This window comes from Bubalus kerabau, chromosome 1 (genome assembly GCF_029407905.1).
Source record: "Bubalus kerabau isolate K-KA32 ecotype Philippines breed swamp buffalo chromosome 1, PCC_UOA_SB_1v2, whole genome shotgun sequence".
NCBI classification, from domain to species: domain Eukaryota; kingdom Metazoa; phylum Chordata; class Mammalia; order Artiodactyla; family Bovidae; genus Bubalus; species Bubalus kerabau.
Window position 1 is genome coordinate 173,143,393 of NC_073624.1, and position 22,319 is coordinate 173,165,711.

Genomic DNA, 22,319 nt, shown 5'->3' on the forward strand with positions numbered 1-22,319 from the left:
TAGCAGGAGGCAAGTAAGGTGGTCTGGTATTTCCACCTTTTTAAGAATTTTCCAGTTTTTTGTGACGCACACAGTCAAAAGCTTTAGTGTAGTCAATGAAGCAGAAGTAAATGTTTTTCTGGAATTCTGTTTCTTTTTCTATAATCCAGTGAATGTTGGCGATTTGATCTCTGGTTCCTCTGCCTTTTCTAAATCCAGCTTGTACATCTGGAATTTCTCAGTTCATGTACTGTTGAAGCCTAGCTACAAACAATCAAATTTGTATGTTGACTTCTCACATATATATACACCCTGGAGATTACAGTTATCCTCTCTCTCTTGTGTTGCCAAATCCCCTCCCTAGACTGGCTTTTGGGCATATAAACATGTGCTAGTGTCTCCCATCTTTAAAAACACACAAAGAAACAAAAACCTCCCTTCACTCTCCCTGTCTTTGACCTGTGCCTGGGATTTGGGTGGGTGTTATTTTGTGTTTTTGGCTGTCCTGGGTCTTCATTGCCTCTCATGAGCTCTCCATTGTGGCATGCCGGCTTTTCTCTAGTTGCGGAGCGTGGGGGATCTCTAGTTGTGGGGCACAGGCTCTAGAGCACATCGGCCCTGTGGTTGCTATGTGCTTTGTCCCGAGGCATGTGAGATCTGGATCAAACCCAAGTCCCCTGCATTGGAAGACAGATTCTTAACCACTGGACCGCCAGGGAAATCCCTAGGATTTGTTTTTAATCAGGTATAATAAGATGAAAGACAGAGACAACCTCAAAAAAAGAGTTTATCACTTAAAATTCCTGAGAGAAGGCAGTCCACGCCGTGCAGGGCTACATGGGGAAGCGCCATATGGGCAGACGTGAGGAGAAAGCATGGCCTGGAGCCTTTATTATGATTTCCATGAAGTGGCGCTAGTGGTAAAGAACCCGCCTGTCAATGCAGGAGACATAAGAGACATAGGTTCGCTCCCTGGGTCAGGAAGATGCCCTGGAGGAAGAAATGGCAACCCACTTCAGTATCGTTGCCTGGAGAATCTCATGGACAGAGGAGCCTGACAGGCTACAGTCCATAGGGTCACAAAGAGCCGGACATGACGGAAGCGGCTTAGCGTGCACGTGTGAGAAGGAAGCAGTGAGGCTGGGTAGACAACCGAGCAAATTTGGGACTGGATAGTTTCAATAATTTCAGCAGTTTCTCTCTGCTCATCTGGTACCTGGCACCTGGGGTGATTTAGGGCTAGGGGCATCTTGACTGGTGCTGAGAGCTAAAGCAGTAGTTAGGAGTATGGGCCTTGGATTTGAGTTTGCATATGAAAGACACACTCTCAGACAAGTATGTGTGGATTTAGCTAGCCCTGGGAAAGTCGGTCTCTCCCTGCCCCAGGATGTCAAAGTCAAAGCATCATGAAAGACAGAACATGCCGCAGCTAAGACCGGTGCAGCCAAATGAATGAAGGAATGAATAAATTTTTTAAAAATAAATAAGAAAAATTCTCAACATGATTAATATACACCCTTTCTTTTAGCACTTGGTGCATTTCTTTGCTGCTTTTTGTGATAATGTCAGAGTTTGTGGTTGCTACTTCCACTTCCTCTCCCACCTCCACCCACCCTCTCCCAGCCTTCTCCTCCCTCTGCTGAGTCAGTGACCAGTGACCTTCATGTTGCTAAATCCAACGTCTCTTCTCCTGCTTCACCTCTCAGAGGCATTTCTCACAGAATACGCTTCTGTCTTTGAAACTGTTCTTGGTTCCTCCCACCTGGCAGTTTGGGCCCCAGTCTCCTCTGCAGGACTTTCTCATCTGCTTGGCCTCTCCAAGAGCAGATGGCTGAGCCAGGGGCCTGGGTCCCTCTATCTACATTCTCCCGTGGTGATTCCCTCAAGTCTTGTGACTTAAAAGTGCCATCTCTATGCCCAGGGCTCCATCTTTACATTGCAGGAAGGCAGGGTGGACCCCTTTCAGGGCCAGAGAGTGGGCTCTTGTCTAACACTAGGAAATGAATTGTCCAAGAGGACACACGAGCTGACAGAACAAGAGACTCTATTGGGAAGGGGTGCCTGAGCGGAGAGAAGGAGGGTAAGGGAACCCAGGAGGACTGCTCTGCCACGTGGCTCACAGTCTCAGGTTTTATGGTGATAGGGTTAGTTTCCAGGTTGTCTCTGGCCAATCATTCTGACTCGGGGTCCTTCCTGGTGGTGCATGCATCACTCAGCCAAGGTGGATTCCAGCGAGGAGGATTCTGGGAGGTTGGTAGGACATGTGACGTCTCCTGTTGACCTTTTGCATGTTCTTCCCGTTCCCGTTGGTGGTGGCTTGTTAGTTCCATATTTCTTACCAGGACCTCCTGTCGTAAAATAACACACAAATGGTTACTATGCTGCCTGGCCTGGGTGGCAGTTCCAGTCAGTGCTTCTCCTAACATTTATGTCGTTGATCTCCAGCCTTGAGTCCATGTCTGTGTACTATCTGCCTTCCTGATTCCTCCTCTTGGGAAGCTTATAGGGATCTCAGGTACAACCTGATCAAAACACAGCCCTCCTTTCCAGACCCTCCCCCAAACGTGCTCAACGCTCAAACCCCCAAAGCCCTCCAGTCTCAACGGCTTCTTAGATATGACCCCTGAAGCACACGCAGCAAAAGAAAAAAGAGATAAATTTGATTTCATCAAAATGGAAAACTTTTGTGCCTCAAAGTACACTATAAAGTCAAAAGACAGCTTATAGAATAGGAGGGAAAAGTTTGCAAATCATATTAGCATCTAGTATCCAGAATATATAAGTCTTACAACTCAACAATAAAAAAGAGCCTAATTTAAAAAGGAACAAAGGGGACTTCCCTGATGGTCCAGTGATTAAGAATCAGAATACAGGGAACTAGAGTCTGATCCCTGGTCGGGGAACTAAGATCCCTCTTGCCACAGAGCTACTAAGGCCTCACCCTGCAGCTACTGAGCCTATGCACTCTGGAGCCGGCAGGCCACAACAAAAAAGGGAATCCGTGACCGAGAAACAAAAGGCGGAGCCCGTGACCAAAACAAAAGGCGGAGTCCGTGACCGAAACAAAAGATCCCGTAGGACACATCGGAGACCTCAAGTGCTGCAACTAAGATCCAATGCAGTCAAGTAAGTAAAGGATTTGAATAGACATTTTTCTAAAGAACAGCCTGCTGTACACCTGGAAGTACACAATATTGTAAACCAACGATTTGTTGTTGTTGCTGTTTAGTCACTAATTTGTGGCCGATTCTTTTGTGACCCCATGGACTGTAGCCCACCAGACTCCTCTGTCCACGGGATTTCCCAGGCAAGAATACTGGAGTGGGTTGCCATTTCCTTCTCCAGGGGATCTTCCCAACCCAGGGATGGAATCCATGGTGTCCTGCATTGGCACGCAAGTTCTTTACCACTGAGCCAGCTGGGAAGCCCATAAATCAATTATACTCCAGTAAATGTTAAAAAGACCAAATACACCAGAAAAAAAGAAGAAGAAGAAGGCTGATAGGCCTTCCCTGGTGGCATGGTGGATAAGAATCCACTTTCCAATGCAGGGGACCCAGGTTTGGTCCCTGGTCCAGGAAGATTCCACAAGCCTTGGAGCAACTATGCCCGCGTGCCACAACTTCTGAGTCCACGCTCTGGAGCCCGAGAGCCGCAGCTACTGAGCCCCAGTGCCACAGCTGCTGGAGCCTACGGGCCCAGAGCCACGCACCGCAGCCAGGGGAGCCCACACGCCTAGAACCCGTGCTCCTCGAGAGAGGCCAGCACAATGAGAAGCCTGCTCAGCGCAACTAGGGAAAGCCTGCACTCAGCAGTGAAGACCCAGTACAACTGAAAAAGAGTGACTAATAAATACTTGGAAAGATGTACAACGTCATTAGCCATTAGACAAATGCGAATCCAAACCGCAGTGAGATACCACCTCACACCCACAGGGGTGGCTATAATTTTTTTTTTTTTTTAAGTAACAAGTGCTGAGGATGTGGAGAAATTGAATCCCTCTTAAGTTGCTGATAGGAAGGGAAAATGGTGCAGCCACTTTGCAAAAGTTTGCCATTTCCTTAAAAAGTTAAACATAGAGTTACTATATGATCCAACCATTCTCCCTAGGTATGTGGTCGCACAAAAATGTACACATGCATGTTCATAGCAGCATTATTAATAATAATCAAAAGATGGAAATAACCCAAATGTCCATCAACTGATTAATAGATGAAGAAAATATAATCTAACAATGGAGTATTGCTGCTGCTGCTAAGTCGCTTCAGTCGTGTGCAACTCTGTGCGACCCCATAGACAGCAGCCCACCAGGCTCCCCCGTCCCTGGGATTCTCCAGGCAAGAACACTGGAGTGGGTTGCCATTTCTTTCTCCAATGCATGAAAGTGAAAAGTGAAAGTGAAGTCGCTCAGTCGTGTCCGACTCTTAGCGACCCCATGGACTGCAGCCTACCACGCTCCTCCGTCCATGGGATTTTCCAGGCAAGAGTACTGGAGTGGGGTGCCATTGCCTTCTCCGAATGGAGTATTAGTTGCCTGTAAAAAGGAAGGAAGCACTGATACACAGTATCTTGGATGAACTTTGAAAACGTGCTCTATGTCACCAGAGACCACATGCTCCATGACTTCCTTTTATATGAAATGTCCAGACAAATCTGTGAAAGCAGATCAGGAGTTGCTGAGTGGGAGGAGGCAGAAATGTGGAATGACTACTAATGAGAACAGGATTTCTCCTTGGGGCGATGAAAGTGTCCTGGAATTAGGTAGTGGTGAGAATTGCATGTGATGAATTAGCTAAAAGTCACTGAATTATATATACCCTTAATGGTAAACTTTATGATGTGTGAATTATATCTCAAAAAAATCAAGCACTAATAAAAGTGCAATACATATCACATGAAACCCACCCTGTAAAATCCTCCGTCGCTTCCTGTGTTTGTTTTCTGTTGCCAGCTGTGACGAATGAACACATCGTAGCTTACAAAGCACAAATTTAGGGCCTTCCATTTCTGTAGGTTCCAAGTCCAACGTGGTTCTTGTTGGGCTAAAATCAAGGTGTCAGCAGGGAATTCCTACTGGAGGCTCTGGAACAGTGGCCACTTCCTTGCCTTTTCCACCTGCATTCCTTGGCTCACAGTCCCTCCGTCTTCAAAGCCCACAACACAGTGTCTCTGACTCTATGTCATTGCCTTTCTTTCACTGACCACATTTGGGAGAGTTTGTCCACTTTAAAGAACACATGATTAGATGTAAATCAGCTATGTATGTTGGAGAAGGCAATGGCACCCCACTCCAGTACTCTTGCCTGGAAAATCCCATGGACGGAGAAGCCTGGTAGGCTGCAGTCCATGGGGTTGCTAAGAGTAGGACACAACTGAGCGACTTCGCTTTCACTTTTCACTTTCATGCATTGGAGAAGGAAATGGCAACCCACTCCAGTGTTCTTGCCTGGAGAATCCCAGGGACGGGGGAGCCTGGTGGGCTGCCATCTATGGGGTCGCACAGAGTTGGACACAACTGAAGCGACTTAGCAGCAGCAGCAGCAGCAGCTATGTATGTATGTATGTGTGTGTGTGTGTGTTCAGTTGCGTCCAACTCTTTGCGACCCCATAGACTTGTAGCCCTCCAGGCTCCTCTGTCCATGGGATTTTCCAGGCAAGAATACTGGAGTGGGTTGCCATTTCTACTGTACTTCAATTTGAAGGAACAAAAAGGACACATGAATTAGATTGTGCCCATTTGTGTAATCCAAATTAATCCTTCCACTTCAAAGTCGTTAACATCAATCTTCTTGAGAGTTCTTTTCTTGTAAGTGGTTCTGAGATCACCATACCGACATCTATGGGGGCCATTCCTCTGCCAGCCACAGTTTCCATCACAGGTGAGCAAAAGCCGGAGTCCTTGCCCTGACTTACAAGACTCTCCAGTCAGGCCCACCTGCCTCTCTAACTTAGCCATACGGCTGTCTCCCTCTCCCCTTACCCGACAGCATCCTGGTCTCTTTACACACTCTTTATTGTTTCTGGCTGTGCTGTGTCTTTGTCGCTGCACGCAGGCTGTCTCCAGTTACGCAGAGCCGGGGCTACTCTCTAGCTGTGGCACTTGGGCCTCTCGTTGCAGGGTCTTCTCTTGGGGAGCACAAGCTCTCGGGCCTGTAGGCTTCAGTAGTTGCTGCACGTGGGCTCCAGGCGCAGGGTCAGCCGTTGTGGCACCACGGGGCATGAGAGGGCTTCCTGAACCAGGGATGGAACCAGTATCCCTGGCACTGCAAGGCAGATTCTTACACTGGACCACCAGGGAAACCCCACACCTGGGGCCTTGGCACTGGCTGTTTCCTCTGCCTAAACATTTACTCTTTGGACCTCTTCCCGCCTGACTTCTCCTTGTCACTCTGATCTCGGCTTTGATGTCACCTTAGAGACATGCAAACTCCAACAAGCCTTCTAGTCACTCTAGCTTAAGTCACCAGAAAGCACCTGCCCCCACTGATGGGGTATGTTTGTTCGTGTGGTGTCTCATCGTCTCCATCCTAATTGCTCGGGACCTTATCTGTGTCTGTGTGACACTGGAATTGTGTGTGGCACCTAGAAGCTGCTCAGTTGCTGCTTTTCAGGCACTGAGTCGTGTCTGACTCTGTGTGACCCCCATGGACTGCAGCACACCAGGCTCCCCTATCCCTCACCATCTCCCGGAGTTTGCCCAAGTTCATGTCCTTTGAGTCAGTGATGCCATCCAACCATCTCATCCTCTGTCACCCTCTTCTTCTCCCCCTGCCTTCAATCTTTCCCAGCATCAGGGTCTTTTCCAATGAGTTGGCTGTTTGCATCAGGTGGCCAAAGTATTGGAGCTTCAGCTTCAGCATCAGTCCTGCTAAATTAACATCGCAGGACCCTGGGATAGTTCCGTTGGGGTTTTAGGGCAACATACAAACAGCTTTCAAATTACTGGACTTTGAAATTTCATATTTGTGTTATTTGAATTTGCGATGTTTAAGGAGAAATGTCTTGAATATTTGAATATTACTGTTTGGATTTGGTACAAATTGAATTTATTTGAAATGCTACGGTTCTGTCCTTTCATAGGAAACTTCAACAGAACTGGCAGGCTCGATATGGAGGATCTTTACTCTTGTGCCCAGAATGACTCTTCACCTTCTCACACGCGCCTCTGTCCCCTCTCTTTCAGAAAGCACGCTCTGAATTGCCATCGGATGAAGCCTGCGCTCTTCAGCGTGCTCTGTGAGATCAAGGAAAAGACAGGTAGGCCATTGAGAAGGCGCTTCCAGTGTGGATCCAGGCCCACAGCCGCTTCGTACCTCTGGTCCCAGCTCAGCCCTAACACGCATCCTGAGCCATCTTGCTCGTCACACCCCTCTCTGGCAGCAGTGACTCAGATGATTCACTTCTGACTTGTCACAGCCCCGCTTTCTGGTGTATTACCCTCATTTATTTCATAGTTTGTAACCGGAGAAGTACTGTTGCCAGCGAGTAACAAGCAGCTGCATTCTGTGTACAAGACCTCAGAGGCATTGTGGCATTCCATTGTTTTACAAAAGGATCTACCATGACAGAATTTGGAAAGTAGAATAATTTTGTTTTGGTTATTTTAAGCTTCCAAAGTAAGCCCCATGGAAGTTTCTGCCATTGGAAGTTCTTTTGTTTAAAAAAAAAAATCTTTTTATTTTGAACTAATTTAGACTTGCAGAAAGTTGAAAAACTAGTGCAGAACATTCTCGTATACCCTTCTCCCAGCTTCTTCTAGTGGCAACACCCTCAAAACCGTTGTTGTTCAGTCACTAAGTCATGTCTGGCTCTTTGCAATCTCATGGGCTGCAGCACGCCAGGCTTCCCTGTCCTTCACTATCTCCTAGAGTTTGCTCAAACTCAGGTCCATTGGGTCGGTGATACCATCCAACCATCTCATCCTCTGTCGCCTCCTCCACTTCCTGCCTTCCATTTTTCCCAGCATCAGGGTCTTTTCCAGTGAGTCAGCTCTTCACATCAGGTGGCCAAAGTATTGGAGCTTAAGTTTCAGCATCAGTCCTTCCAATTCAGGCTTGATTTCCTTTCGGATTGACTGGTTTGATTTCCTTGCTGTCCAAGGGACTCTCAAGTCTTTTCTAGCACCACAGTTTGAAGACATCAATTCTTTGGTGATCAGCCTTTTTTATTGTCCAGCTTTCACATCTGTACATGACTAGTGGAAAAACCATAGCTTTGACTGTGCAGGCCTTTGTCAGCAAAGTAATGTCTCCACTTTTTAATATGTGTCTAGGTTTGTCATAGCTTTTCTGCCAAGAAGTAAGCGTCTTTTAATTTCACGGCTGCAATCACCATCCACAGTGATTTTGGAGCCCAAGAAAATAAAGTCTGTCACTGTTTCCATAGTGCAGTGATTAAAACCAGGAAACTGACGTTGGTACAATGCTCTGTAACTGAGCAACCGGCCCTGTTTGAATTTCCCTGGGTTTGGTCCTAAATGCCCTTTTTCTGCTTCAGGATCCACGTTGCATGTAGTCATCGTGTCTCCTTAGTTACCACCAATCTGTGAAGTTTTCTCCGTCATTGTTCCTCATTCATGACGTTCATACTTGTGGTGAGGACTGCTCAGTCATTTTATAGAGAGTCCTTCAGTTGTTTGTCCGTTGCTTCTGCACAATTAGACTGAGGTTGTGCGTCTTTGGCAGAAATCATGTCTGAGGTATGTGCTGTCAATAAATCCTACCACTGATAGTTCTGGCCTTGATCACTTGGTAAAGGTTAGTAACAGTTTGAAGGTTTGTTTGTTTGTTTGTTTTTAACTTTTGATTGCGCTGGGTCTTCGTTGTTGCTCACAGGCCTTTAATTGCAGCCAACAGGGGCTGCTCTTCTTTGCACAGGCTTCTCATTGTGGGGGCTTCTCTGGTTGCAGAGCACAGGCTCTAGGCACGTGAGCTTCCGAAGCTGCAGCTCACAGGCTCAGCGGTCACGGCTTGTGGGCTCTGGAACACGGGCTCCGTAATTGTGGCACACAGGTTTAGTTGCTCCACGGCATGTGGAATCTTCCCAAATCAGGGATCGAACCTGTGTCCCCTGCATTCTTATCCACTGGCCCACCAGGGAAGCCCCCTGAAGATGGTTTATAAGAGAAGCCAGCAAATATGGTGAAGATATCTTTAAAACTAAAGTCCTCAATAGAAGGGTTGTCACTTGATTCCTTAGAGTGAGTCGGTCTCTTGAGAGCAGTTATTTGAACATTGTGTGTCACTTTAGAGCACAGCTCTTCAGTTAGACTGGGGCTTGTAGAAAGTACATATGTGGTACAAAAGTATGTTTCTTTTTCTATTTGTTAATTCAGTTATTTCGGGGTCCTCGTTGCCTTGTGTGGGCTCCCCTTGCTGCGGAGCACAGGCTCTAGGCGTGCACGGGTTCCCGCAGATGCAGCTGGCGGGCCCAGAGCATGCAGGTTCCGTAGTGATGGTGCAGGCTTAGTTGCCCTCCGGCCTGGGGGATCTTTCCAGACTGGGGATTGAACCCACGTCTCCTGCATTGGTGGGTGGTTTCCTATCCACCAGGGAAGTCCAAAAGCGGTGCAAGATTGGTGCAAGATTGATGTATACTTGACATGGACAGTGGCAGAGGGTAGTGACATGGCCTGAATTCCTTTTTGCTTCTGGTTCCATCACCCTGGCACGTGACTGAAAATGCTCCTGTCCCTAGTCCTTCCCTGTGAAGTGGGGACAGTGATAACACTTAGCTCATGATGACTGAAGACTGTGTGAGTTCACAGATGTAAGGTTATGGGTGCAGTGCTGGCCTCCAATAGTTATCTGATGACTGAAAGAGAAATTCAATTTTAAACCTATTTATGTTTCACCCAAATGCTGTAAGGACATAATATTCTTTTTTTCCTCCCACAGTTTGAATATTTTTTTATTGTGATAAAATATACATAACATAAAATTTACCCCTTCAACCATTTCTAAGTGTACAGTTTAGTGTATTAAGTACATTCACATCATTGTACAACCATCGCCACCTCCAACACGTTTTCATCTTCCTAAACTGGGACTTTTCATAAGAACTAGCCTGTGGTATGTGCTAAGTTGCTTCAATCCTTGCTGACTCTTTGCAACCCTATGGACTGTAACTGCCAGGCTCCTCTGTCCTTGGAATTCTCCAGGCAAGAACACTGGAGTGGGTTGCCATGCCCTCCTCCAGGGGATCTTCCTGACGCAGGGATCAAACCCGTATCTTTTACATCTCCTGCATTGGCAGGTAGGTTCTTTAGCGCTAGCGCTACCTGGGAAGCCCAGCTTGTGGTGTATTTCTTTTTTAATTATTTTACCTTCTATGCACTCTGTAACCCAGAAACTTATATTCCATTTGGTTTACAAAGCCACTATAGTTTGAGTGGTCTACATTTGTTCTGATAAGCTTGTTTATACGTGTTTAACTTTTTATTTTGAAACAATCACATATTTACATAAATGTTCCAAGAATAGCACAAATAAATTTTCTCTCTGCACTGTTGGAGGGTAAGTTGCTGCCGTGATGCCTCATGACCCCTCCACACTTGAGCACATTTCCAGTGAACAGGGCACCGTCTCCTGTTTACCCACAGAACAACCATCATGGTCAGAAGAAGAACACTGATACGTCACCCACCACAGAGCCCTCAGATCTCATTCAGGCTCTGCCAGTTGTCCCAGTGATGTCTTTTAGAGAAAAGGACAAAAAGAGTCAAGGCTTCATGTTGCCTTCACTTGTCACATCTCTTTGGTCTTGTTGCATCTGTGATAAGACCCCTGTGTTTCCTTGACTCTCATGACCTTGAGCATCTGGAAGATCGCAGGCAAGCCCTCTTCCTTTGGGCTTATGTGGTGTTCCCTCATGATGAGACTTCTACTGCACATCCTCAAAAGGAAGCCATGCCTCTTCTCACGCAAAGACTGGTCGGTGGTGCCCACAGTGGCTCTGTCCCCTCTTGGTGACGTTAACTTTGATAACTCAAGTAAGGTGGTGTCTGCCAGACTTCTCCTTTTTAAAGTCGCTCCTTTTCCCTTTGTATTAAGTATTCTGTTGGAGGTACTCTAAGACCACTCCTTATTAAATTTCCCATTGATTCATTTTTGGGTTTTGTATCGCTATTGATTCATGGAGTATTATTTAACACAGTGAGTTACTATTATCTCTTTTCTTTCTCTCTCTCTGTTTGTGGCCATGCGGTACAGCTCGCAGAATCTTAGTTCCCCAACCAAGGGTGGAACCCATGCCCCCTACCGTGGAAGCATGGAGTCCTAACCACTGGACCACCAGGAAAGGCGCTCATTTCAGTGTCTTTAATCCCAGTTCAGCACCACAGGGTTCATTCTATTTCTCTCTCTCTCTGGATTGGTCACTCACCTCTCTGACAGTCAGAACCCTGCGCACGTCATCCTTGGTGCTTTACTTGTTTAATCAGTCACCCCTCCCCTCTCGTGTGTATCCCTCCTCCTCCCCACGTGGATCCCTTTTCACCACCTCAGCCCCTGACCTGGATCCCCGCCCACTCCTGCCGGCTGCCCTCCTCACCTTCCTCAGCCTCCAACGGCCAGAGCCAGGTCGTCCAGCCGTGCAGACAGGCCTTTGCCTGACAGGCCTATAATGCCCCACCCCTGAGCTCCTGCTCAGGTGCTTCTCACAAGTGTCTGAATGTCTAGTGGTCTGTATGCTCTGTTCTTTATTCATGTATGTTTTTATTTGTGTTCCTTATTTCTATTATGGGGTGCAGATATTATGGCTTCCAATAAACAAAGGTTGGGCTTTTGGGGGGTTTATAAACAAGTTTGCTCTCAACACCTCACAGCACCTCCCTCCAGAGCTCTGTGTGAACCAGATAAGCAGCATTCCTGCAACGGAAAAGCAGCACAACCCAGGAGTCCCGTGGGCTGGAAGCCACTGCCCTCGGGCCACGCGGTGTGTGTGCAGCGCCTGGAGCGCCTGGGCAGGCGCGCGCTCCTGCGCACCACGTGCACTGTGTGATGGCTCCTGAGCACGTGCACTGTGTGACAGTCACCCTCCTCACAGCCGTGCGGTGTTGCTGCCTCCCTCTGAGGCGTGCTGTTGCCCAGCCGCCCCCAGCTGGCCCTGGAGGGGAGAAGCAGCCCTCGGGGGCTCCCCACGGCCCCCAGCAGTCGGCCCTGTCGTCAGAGCGCCTCGGCTGTGTGGATCCTTGAGGTTTTTATTGACAACATAGCTATGCAAATAATAACCAATCTTTAAAAGTCGTTTCATCAGCGGTCATCTCAAGAAGCTGTGGCTCTTGACAAGCTTTTCCCATCGGCGAGATGCTGAGACTGATCAGAAAACTGCTTCCTGAGTGCCGCGGCTGCGCTGTCTGGGCGCATCTGCTTTTGCTTCATCTGATTCTGTATGTACAGACATGACGACAGCCATTAGTCAGCTTCCAACTCAGCAATTTCAGGAGAAAAAGAACGGCTTGACACTTACTGCCATCAGGACTGGCTGAGGTGTCCATTTTAGCCCACGCTGTTGCCCTGGCCCATCCTCCCAGGCTGTAGGGGTCACACTCAGGGCTTCTGACCCCACCCAGCCTGAGTCCCAAGGCAGCTGTGGGGCCCACAGTATAGGCCACATGTCAGATCTGGGCTTTTTTTTTTTTTTTTCCAGAAAACCATGCTTCCTTTCCACTGATTGACTCAAACATCAGGGTGCCTGGTACATTTGGGGGCATGGCATCAGGATAGAGCAGCACCACTCAGCCTTGAAAAACAAGCCCTCACGACTGCCGAGAGCTGCCTAAACGTCAGGTTCAGTGTGGCCAGGCGTCTTTTCATATTAGTAGGAAGCGCAGTCATGGGAGTACTGTGTGTCCAACACGCAGGCTGCCTGCCTTCCCGTCTCAGGACGGACCACAAAGGAAAGAAGCGAGATCTCAGTTCTGCCTAAGCTTTCCCCAACCCCCTGACCAGGAATGACCAAGTCCTGGCCCAGAGAAAACTGCTGATGGTCCTGACCCTGCACTGGGTTCCTGGGGGCCTCTGCCCAATGAGCAATCCTGAGGGTTGGGCCTCCTGGGGCGCTCACAGCAGGAGATGGCACATCAGCTGCTTCTTTTTTTTTTTAAAGGTTGATTTTATCTTTTGACTGTGGTGGGTCTTCGTTGCTGCCCAGGGGTTTTCTCTAGTTGCAGAGAGCAGGGGCTGCTCTGCATCGCGATGCACAGGCTTCTCATCATAGAGGCTTCTCTTGTTGCGGAGCGCAGGCTCTAGAGCGCAGGCTCTGTGGTTGTTTCACAGCACGTGGGTTCTTCCTGGACCAGGGTGGATCAAACCAGTATCTCTTGCATTGCAAGGCAGAGTTTTAACGACTGGACCACCAAAGCAGCCCCACATCGGCTTTTTTATTTAACCCAAATTTGCCTCTGGCTAATGTCTGTGACAAGCCTTTAGGATAAAAACTAAAACCAAACCTGCACAGAGGATTTAAAGGCCGGTACCCAGGTGGCTCAGTGATAAAATAGTCTGCCTGCCAATGCAGGAAACACTAGTTTGATCTCTGGCTCTGGAAGATCCCCTGGAGGAGGAAATGACAACCCACTCCAGCATTCTTGCCTGGAAATCCCATGGACAGAGCCTGGCCAGCTATAGTCCATAAGATCGCAAAGAGTCACACACGACTGAGCACAAACTCGAGGCACTGATGGGGTGTGGGCCACAACAAGGCAGCTCCGCGAGTTTCAGCATCATTGCCCCAACCTTCCAGTGGCCCCAGGCAGACATTTACTTCACTCCTATTTTGAAGATGAGCCTAGTGGAGTCCAGAGAGAGGGTTGCACCCCAGTAACCCATAGCCAGGCCCCGTGCTGCCCTCCACACGCTGTTCTGGCTCAGGGAGGGAACCCTGCACCCACAGGCCCCAGGCACTGCCTCCATGTCTGCTGCTCCCGTTGGCTCCACGGTGGCTCCTGGCCTCTGCCATCTGTCTCCTCCTGTGAGTGCAGGGTCTCTAACAGGCCAGGTCCTAGGCCTCTGCCATCTGTCTCCTCCCGTGAGTGCAGGGTCTCTGACTGGCCATGTCCTAGGCCTCTGCCGTCTGTCTCCTCCCGTGAGTGCAGGGTCTCTGACTGGCCATGTCCTAGGCCTCTGCCGTCTGTCTCCTCCCGTGAGTGCAGGGTCTCTGACTGGCCATGTCCTAGGCCTCTGCCGTCTGTCTCCTCCCGTGAGTGCAGGGTCTCTGACTGGCCATGTCCTAGGCCTCTGCCGTCTGTCTCCTCCTGTGAGTGCAGGGTCTCTGGCCGTGTGCTAGGACTGCCCTTGTACCCGACACACAATGTACACAGCTTGTATTTTTGTTGAATTAAGAGCAGTTTCTGGTGACTGATACCTATTAAGTGAAATCCTTTTTACCTTGTACATCTCATGGGATTCAGGAAGATCGGGTGTTGGGGCCTGACTCAGAACACAAGGCTCATCGTTCGTATCACCCTGAAGAGAGCGCCGTCCTCTGTGTGAGCCATGGTGCCCAGTGTTCCTGGAAGCCCTACCTACAAGTTCCAGGTTTCTGTCCAACGCCTCCTCCAGCCTGTGGCAGGGATGTGGGCACATCTTCCAGGGTCAAGATGCCAGTGCCCCACCCGTGCTCTCCTCTGTGCGCTGTCTGGGTGGTCCTGCGGCACCACTCTCCGGAGGCCAAGAGTACCCTCGGAGTACACCCCGCTCCTCATCCTTCCCTTGAAACACCTGTCCTTCTTGGTGTCTGGAGCAGCGCTCCTGAGGAGAACTAATAAACCCTTTTTGGAGATCTTTGAAGTTAGCTGGGAGAAACCAGTACTGGCCCAGTCCCCTTCCTGAAACCCTTGGGGCTGGGTGCAGGACAGGACTCTGAGGTGTTTGGGTTTCAGGTGTGTGGTGCTGACAAGGACTGAAGCAGAGCCTGTGTGAAGTGCCTGAGCCTCAGAGCAGCAAGAGCCACACACTCTGGTGTGGGTTAGGCTGTACCTGCAAATTAGCTCGAGTGCCAGCTTGTGTAAAAAGCTTTGGCTCCTGGAGCGCTGGAAGAGCTGCCAGGCGTCCCGGGCAATCCACACCGAGCACCCTGCCCTGTCTCCTCCAAGCCTGCCTGTCCCCTGTGCTGGCCTCGAGCGCGCCTCTGTGCTTCCCTTCGTGTCTGAGGAGCGAGGCGTCCCAGCTCTGCCAGCCCTGCCCTGGGGCTGAGGAGCACCGGCAGCTGCTGTCAGTAGAGTGCGTGTAAACGCCACGCAAAGGACCACCCTCCTCAGCACTGCTCCCCGGGCCTGGCTGGGGGCTCTCACGCATAGTCATCCAGCATTTTTTTGATTTTGTTTTTTTACCTATGTCTCCCTTCCTCCTCCGCCACTCAGAGCTGTTGCAATTATAACATCGTGATCGGTAGTTTCAGTCTTCTGGTTGGGTCTGTCCCCAAGACTGCCCTTTGGGCCAGTGTGTGACTTCTTTCGGAATCCGGGCCCCTTCTGTGATCGGCGGGACCTGAGGAGTAGTTCACTGTGGCTGCGCAGGAAGCGGATCTCCTAGAGCTGGGGGCTATTTTTCAGGTTGCTTGGAGTATCCTTTCTTGGCCCCACAGTCTCAGGGTGACTCGTGAATTGAGCCTCCAGTTCTGGCCAGGCTATCATAGCTCCTCTGCAGCCATAGACTGTGGTTCATCCCCCAGGGACAATTTACATTCAAATTAATTAAAATCAAAATAAGGCGTTCTTCAGCCACACTAGCCACATCTCAAGTGCTCAGCAGCCACGTGCAGCTGGTGGTTCACATATTAGACAGTACAGATGTAGAACATTCCATCACTGGGGAAATTCTACTGGGCAGACAGATGGATTAGTATAGACAAATACACAAATCAAGAATTATGGGAAAAAAAACCTCTAATGTCCATGATGATGACCAGAGAAACAAAATATGGTCCATCTGTTCGATGGACTGCTGTTCAGCCATAAAAAGAAATGAAGTTTTCTGACACAAACGACAACATTGATGAACCTTGAAAACTTTATTCTAACAACAAGGCCCTACTGTGTAGTATAGGGAGCTATGTTCAATATCTTGCAATAACCTATAATGGAAAATAATCTGAGAAATACATATATTATACATATAACATATATAGTACGTTAATAGGATATATGTGTTTCTATATATTATATAAATTATGTATATATAACAGAATCACTTTGCTGTACACCTGAAACATTGTAAGTCAACTATAGTTCAATTAAAAAAGAAAAAACCTCTATGCTGAGTGAAAGAAGCCAGACGAAAATGTCCACATAGCATGTGGCTCCATTTGTCTGAAATGTCCAGAAGAGGCAGAAGGAGATGATTACTAGTTACCAGAGGCTGGGTGGGAGGCTGGGGAGTGACTGCTGATGGGCCCGGGTTCTCTCTGAGGTGGTGAAAAATTAGGCAATGGTTGTACAACCTGGTGAAAGCGCTGGAAAACCACTGAGTTATTCACTGGGAATGGGTGGATTGTATGTCACCTGAATTATTTATCAATAAAGCCTTTATAAAGACCACTCAAGATTGAAGGATTTTAGTCAGGGGCCCACAGCTTAAGGACTTAGTACACAGATTCTTATAAAGCATCACTTTCTTGCAGTGTCTGTAGCTCTCTTGCAGTTTCTTCTTAGGGCTTAACCATTCGCTGAAATTATCCTGCGGGTCTGTCTCTGGTGTGTCTCCTGATCCCCTGCCTGGAACGCCGGCCCACAAATGCACAGACGTGCCTGCAGCGTATCCCAGCCCAGTTACGGGCTTGGCCCACAGTCGGTATCAGGAAACCTGGTCAGGTGTGAAGTGACTAACCTTTCTTGACAGAGAATGCTCCTTTTTATGGTCAACCCTCTCCAGTGTTCTTGCCTGGAGAATCCCAGGGACAGAGGAGCCTAGTGGGCTGCCGTCTATGGGGTTGCACAGAGTCAGACAGGACTGAAGCGACTTAGCAGCAGCAGCAGCAGCAGCAGAACCTGCTTGACAGCAGTCCCCGGGCCAATCCCTCAGACAGCAGTCCCCGGGCCAGTCCCGGGGAGTCGGGTCCGGGGCGGGCCTGAAAATCTGGCTTCCAGCCTGGGAACGGGCTGGACACGGTTGTGCGTGCTGCTGGGCTGTCACCTCCCTGTGCCGGACTCGGCAAAGTAAAGGTCACACCTTGGGTAGCCCAACTTCAGAAGCTTCTAGATATCGTTCTGCTGAAATTAGAGCATTTCTTGGGATAAGAAATAAGTTTGTTTAAGATAGACAGAAGCCATCCATAAGTGCTGTTTTTCTTGGCTGTTGCTCTTAAACGTTCTCCAAGCCTCACAGGAGAGCATGGACCAGTTTTCTAGACGTTTTACTTGGCTGCATTTTCTGTTACAACACTTCTCTGTCTTGCCCTTTTGCTCTGCAGCCGCAAGAAGACAGAGCTAAAGCGAACTCCATGCCGTTTTTACTGAACATCAGCAGCTCAGTAGTTTATGACAGAATCACAGGCCTTTAATTAACAACTGCAAGCGTGTATTGAAATGAAAACAACTTGCATATTTGGTTGAGATTTCAGCGCTTAGGTTGTGATGTATTTTAACTAAAGATTCATTAGAACTGATGGGAATTTGCATAGTGTTATACCCCTTCAGTCTGATAAATATCTAACATTCATGTCAGCTGTGATTTCAGAAATTGATGAGTGTTTGCTAAAGGAATATTCTTTGATTTTTTGCCAGGCTTTTTTTGGCCTCACCACTCATCTTGTGAAATCTTAGTTCCTGATAAGGGCCCTTGGCAGTAAAAGCGCAGAGACCTAACCAATGGACCACCAGGGCACTCCCTAAATAAATATTCTTTGTGAAGTCCTATGGGAAAGATGGTAAAGAACTTGCATTCAGTGTGGTAGACCCAGGTTCGATCCCTGGGTTGGAAAGATCCCCTGGAGAAGAGAATGGCAACCCACTCCAGTATTTTTGCCTGGAAAGTCCCATGGTCAGAGGATCCTGGCAGGCTACAGTCCTTGGGGTCACAAAGAGTTGGACACAACTGAGCGATGAACACTTTCGCTTTCATGGGACTGAGAAAGTCTAGTGATTTGAAACAAGGCTTCAGGGACTGCCCTGGTGGTCCACTGGCTAAGACTCGTCAGGGGACTTGGGTCCAATCCTTGGTCAGGGAACTAGATCCCCCATGCTACAACTAAAATACCCCTCATGCCTCGCAACTAAAGATCCTGCATGCTGCTCTAAGACCTGTGCAGCCAAAGAAATAACATACAAATTTTTTTTTTTTTAATTAAACAAGGCTTCATCTAGAATCTTGCTTAAAGAACTGACCTGGGAAACACTGCCTCAAAGGTAAATGCAGACAGTTCTCAACACCAGCAGGCTGTGTTCCAAGTTATCCCCAGGAAGCAAGCATCTAAAGGTCCCTTGGCAGTGCGGGTGGCCAGCTGGTCCGAATGCCATTGCTCAGCACCGACCCCACCTGGAGGCCAATTTGGAGGTGAGGTGGAGGATGAGAGGGGACTTGTCAGTGGCATCAGTGACTCCCTGGGTGACTCCAGCCACACAGGGATGCCCTTCAGCCTGTAAGTAGGTGACATCTCCCATCTTTACTTTGCCTATCTGTCCCATTCCAGGTTCTGGTCCCATCCGCTTGACCAGCACCTACACGACAGTGTCTGACTTGAAGTAGTGCCTCAAAAGGGTCCCCAGTACGTCCGTGTGTGTGTGTGTGTGTGTGTGTGTGTGTGTGTGTGCGCGCGCGCTTTAGGGAGATGCCCCTTATCAGATTAAGGAGGGTTCTTTCTGTTCCTGGTTTGCTAAAGGTTTTTATCATTAACGGGTGTTGTTTTAATCGATTTGTTTCTTTTTGCATCTTTTGAGATATGCTTTTTCTCCTTGGGGTTACTCTGGTGCTTTATGTTGATAGATTTACATTGCTTTTCATTGACAAAGGTGATTTATACTGACAGAGTTTGGAAGCCCCCGTGTTCAGAGGGGAGTCTCCTTGGCTGTGGCCCCTGTATCTGTGCTCACACATGCACACAGATGCTGCTGACTTGGGGCTGCTGGCCATGTTTTACTGTCTCAGCTCTGGTCATGGACGCATGGGCTGTGGCTTCTGCCTGCAAGCCCCCACCTTTAGTCTCTATCTGTGAGCAGCTGGTTTTCCTGTGTCTCTCTTTTCTAAAAGTGTTGCAGGAAGGTGCTCTCTCTTCCTTGAGGGCCTGGTAGTGCTGGTCCCTAAAATGTCCTGCTAGCCTTTGGGGAGAGGTTTCTTAGCACAAGTCCCTATTTCTGGGCCATGATTCCGTGAGGCCAGGAATGTTACGGGAACCAGAGCCCTGGCAGTGAAGGAGCCAGCAACAGTCCCTGGGTCCCTGGGGAGCAGGGTGGTCCCACACAGCCATGCAGAGACCACCATGGTCTTCAGAGCCCTTGGGGGCGGGCAGTGGGGCAGTGGGGTGGGCAGCTGGGCAGGTCAGTCTCCCCAGGGGACCTGACATGAGCTAGGACCTGTCTGATGGGACAACTCTGCTTCCACGTTGGGAAAGTGTCTCTGAGGCAGGAATGGCCTGGGAGACAGGCAGGCGGCCAGGTTGGAGCTGAGTGAGTGAGGAGAGTGGGCAGCAGCAGGCAGTGCCAGTGAGCTTCCCGGAACAGAACCTGAGGACGTGGGGGCTGGGGGTCACCACCCCACGCCTGCTTAGGAGTGGGGCCACCTCCTGCTCCTGCTCTGGCCCCGCGCCTTCAGGGTGGGTCCCCGGGCCCCTGGGGGGCCTCCCACTGCCCACACCTCCCTCTCATTGTGCTGCCCAGCCCGCCTCCTCACCCCAGTTGCTGATGCCCTGCCTTCCTCAGGGCATCACCCCCACCTCCCCCTGTTCCCATGCTGTTGCCTTGGCTGAGGTGTTCACTCCTGGGTCAGGAAGCCTGGTCTGCCTTCTCTGTGAAGGAAGCGCCCGCAGCCTGGATTCCTGCCACATCTGTGATGCCACCAATGTGGCATCGTTGGGGTTTGAAGGGCCTTGCTTCCTCACTACATGGATCTTCCCGTGAGAATGGATTGCTCTTCCCTTACAAGCCAGGCCCGACCCCCTCCTCCTCGCCTAGCGCCTCTGTGTTCCCTCGATGGGAGCACCTGGAATGAGCCTTTTTACCACACACGGGGCTTTCCCTCAGCATCTCATGTCCAGACTCCTTCAGGGGAGCAGCGCCATCCCCACCCCAGGACTGAGAATGGTCGTGACACGCAGGGAGGCAGGCCTCCCACACATGTGTGAGAGGAAGCAGCTTTGCCCCCGAGGGTGTCACTGCAGGATTGCCCCTCACCTGGACCTTGCGCGTGGGGCTGGGGTGCCCCCGGGCTGCACCCACAGCCTCTGGGAGCGACCCAGGCGCGGTGTGCCCCTGGCCACAGGAAGCGTTCTGGCTCACCGCTGCCCAGGACCAATGTGAGACTCAAGGAAGGAAACCAGGAAAGGGAAACAAAAAATGCAGCAGAACTCTAAAAGAATAAGCTCAAAAATCTCATTAGACCCAATAGACATAACTCTACCCTGTCACGCTGCTGGCCTTTACGGAGACAGAAGGCAGACCAGACACAACCTTTAGAGGAGTCCTTGTCTGCATTAGAACGGAAGGAAACACACTAAAATCTCCTGCTTTGTACTGCACGCATAGAAGAAAAGTTGTCAGGGAAGGGGAAGGGTCCAGAGTTACTCCAGGGACGGGGGGACCTGAAGGCAGTGAAGCAGAGGTATGAGGACCCCTCTGGACCCGCATGCATGGGCTCCTCCTCAGACACGTGTTAGGCTCAGTGACACACAAATGGAGGAGCAGAGCCCCAGACCACAGTCTTGGTAAACAGTTTTATTGGAACTCCGCTGCTCATTGGTGTACTATTGCCTGGAGAGAATTCAGTTCCTAGTCTGGGCTCTCTTACTGGTTTGTAGATGGAAGAGGTCTCTCTTCCTCTGCTTGAAATGAAGTGTTAGTCACTCAGTCATGTCCAATTCTTTGCAGCCCCATGGACTGTGGCCCGCCAGGCTCCTCTGTCCATGGGATTCTCCAGGCAAGAATACTGGAGTGGGTAGTCATTCCCTTCTCCAGGGCATCTTCACGACCCAGGGATTGAACCCAGGTCTCCTGCACTGCAGGTGGATTCTTTACTGTTTGAACCACCAGGGAAGCCCTGTCCTCTGCTTAGAAGGCCACAGTCCTGTGGATTAGAGCCCTGCCCCTATCACCTCATTTGACCTTAATTACTTCTTCACAGGCCCTATTTCACAGGGACATTTGGGGTTTCATGTGTGAATTTGGGAAACACAAGTTAGTCCATAGCAGTTCCATACTGTTTCTTATAAAAAAACATAATGTGTTGATATTCATAATTTTATTTTACCTTACTGTGTGGTTTTTAAACCCACAGTAAACTGGGAACATATGGAAATTTGGTGGTTTGGCGGGGAGTGCCTTTGCTTTAGATCCCAGCTCCTCCTCTGAATGCCTCTGACAGTGTCCCTGAGCTGAGCTCCTGGTCTCCAGAGCCACCTGCTCCAAAGTCGAGGGCCCTGGGGGAGCGGAGGAGCACCCCTGGGACCGGAAATGAGCTTGTCGTAATTGATAGTAATGAGTCATCTGCACGCTAATGTGCCCATGTCACATGTGCTAATGACCGCAGTCAAGCCAGGGACAAGGCGCTGGGAAACGGCTGGGCCGTGCTGAGGGCGGCAAAGGGCTCCACACGGGGGCCGCTGACAGAGCCCAGAGGTGCTCAGCAGAGCTGTGTCCACAGCTGGGACCACGGTATGTTCGCAAAAACGTACAAGTTTGAAGACACAAAACTTCTAACATGTGTACGCCTGCCGTAACATATGCACTGTTGACACCACGGGCCCTGGGGTGACCGGCCGAGTGTCTCCTTGCTGTTGTTCAGTCGCTAAATTGTGTCCTACTCTTTGTGACGCCATGGACGGCAGCACACCAGGCTTCCCTGTCCTTCACTATATCCCTGAGTTTCTTCAAACTCATGTCCACTGGGTCAGTGATGCCATCCAGCCATCTCATCCCCTGTCACTCCCTTCTCCTCCCTCAATCTTTCCAGCATCAGGGTCTCTTCCAATGAGGTGGCTCTTCACATCAGGTAGCCAAAGTATTGGAGCTTCAGCTTCAGCACCAGTCCTTGCAATGAATGTTTAGGACTGACTTCCTTTAGGAATTACTGGTTTGATCTCCTTGCTGTCCAAGGAGTCTTCAGCACCACAGCTGGAAAGCACGAATTCTTCGGTGCTCAGCCTTCTTTATGGTCCAGCTCTCACACCCATACATGACTACTGGAAAACCATAG

At 49.5% G+C, this 22,319-nt stretch overlaps 1 protein-coding gene across 1 annotated transcript in view; it reads left to right on the forward strand.

The window, feature by feature from the left end:
- Positions 1-22,319, forward strand: part of PBX4 (PBX homeobox 4) — a 54,963-nt gene that overhangs the window by 15,006 nt on the left and 17,638 nt on the right. The window contains exon 2 of the mRNA XM_055540125.1: positions 7,163-7,236. Coding sequence (XP_055396100.1) covers positions 7,163-7,236 — 74 coding nt within the window. The remainder of the gene's footprint in view (positions 1-7,162; positions 7,237-22,319) is intronic.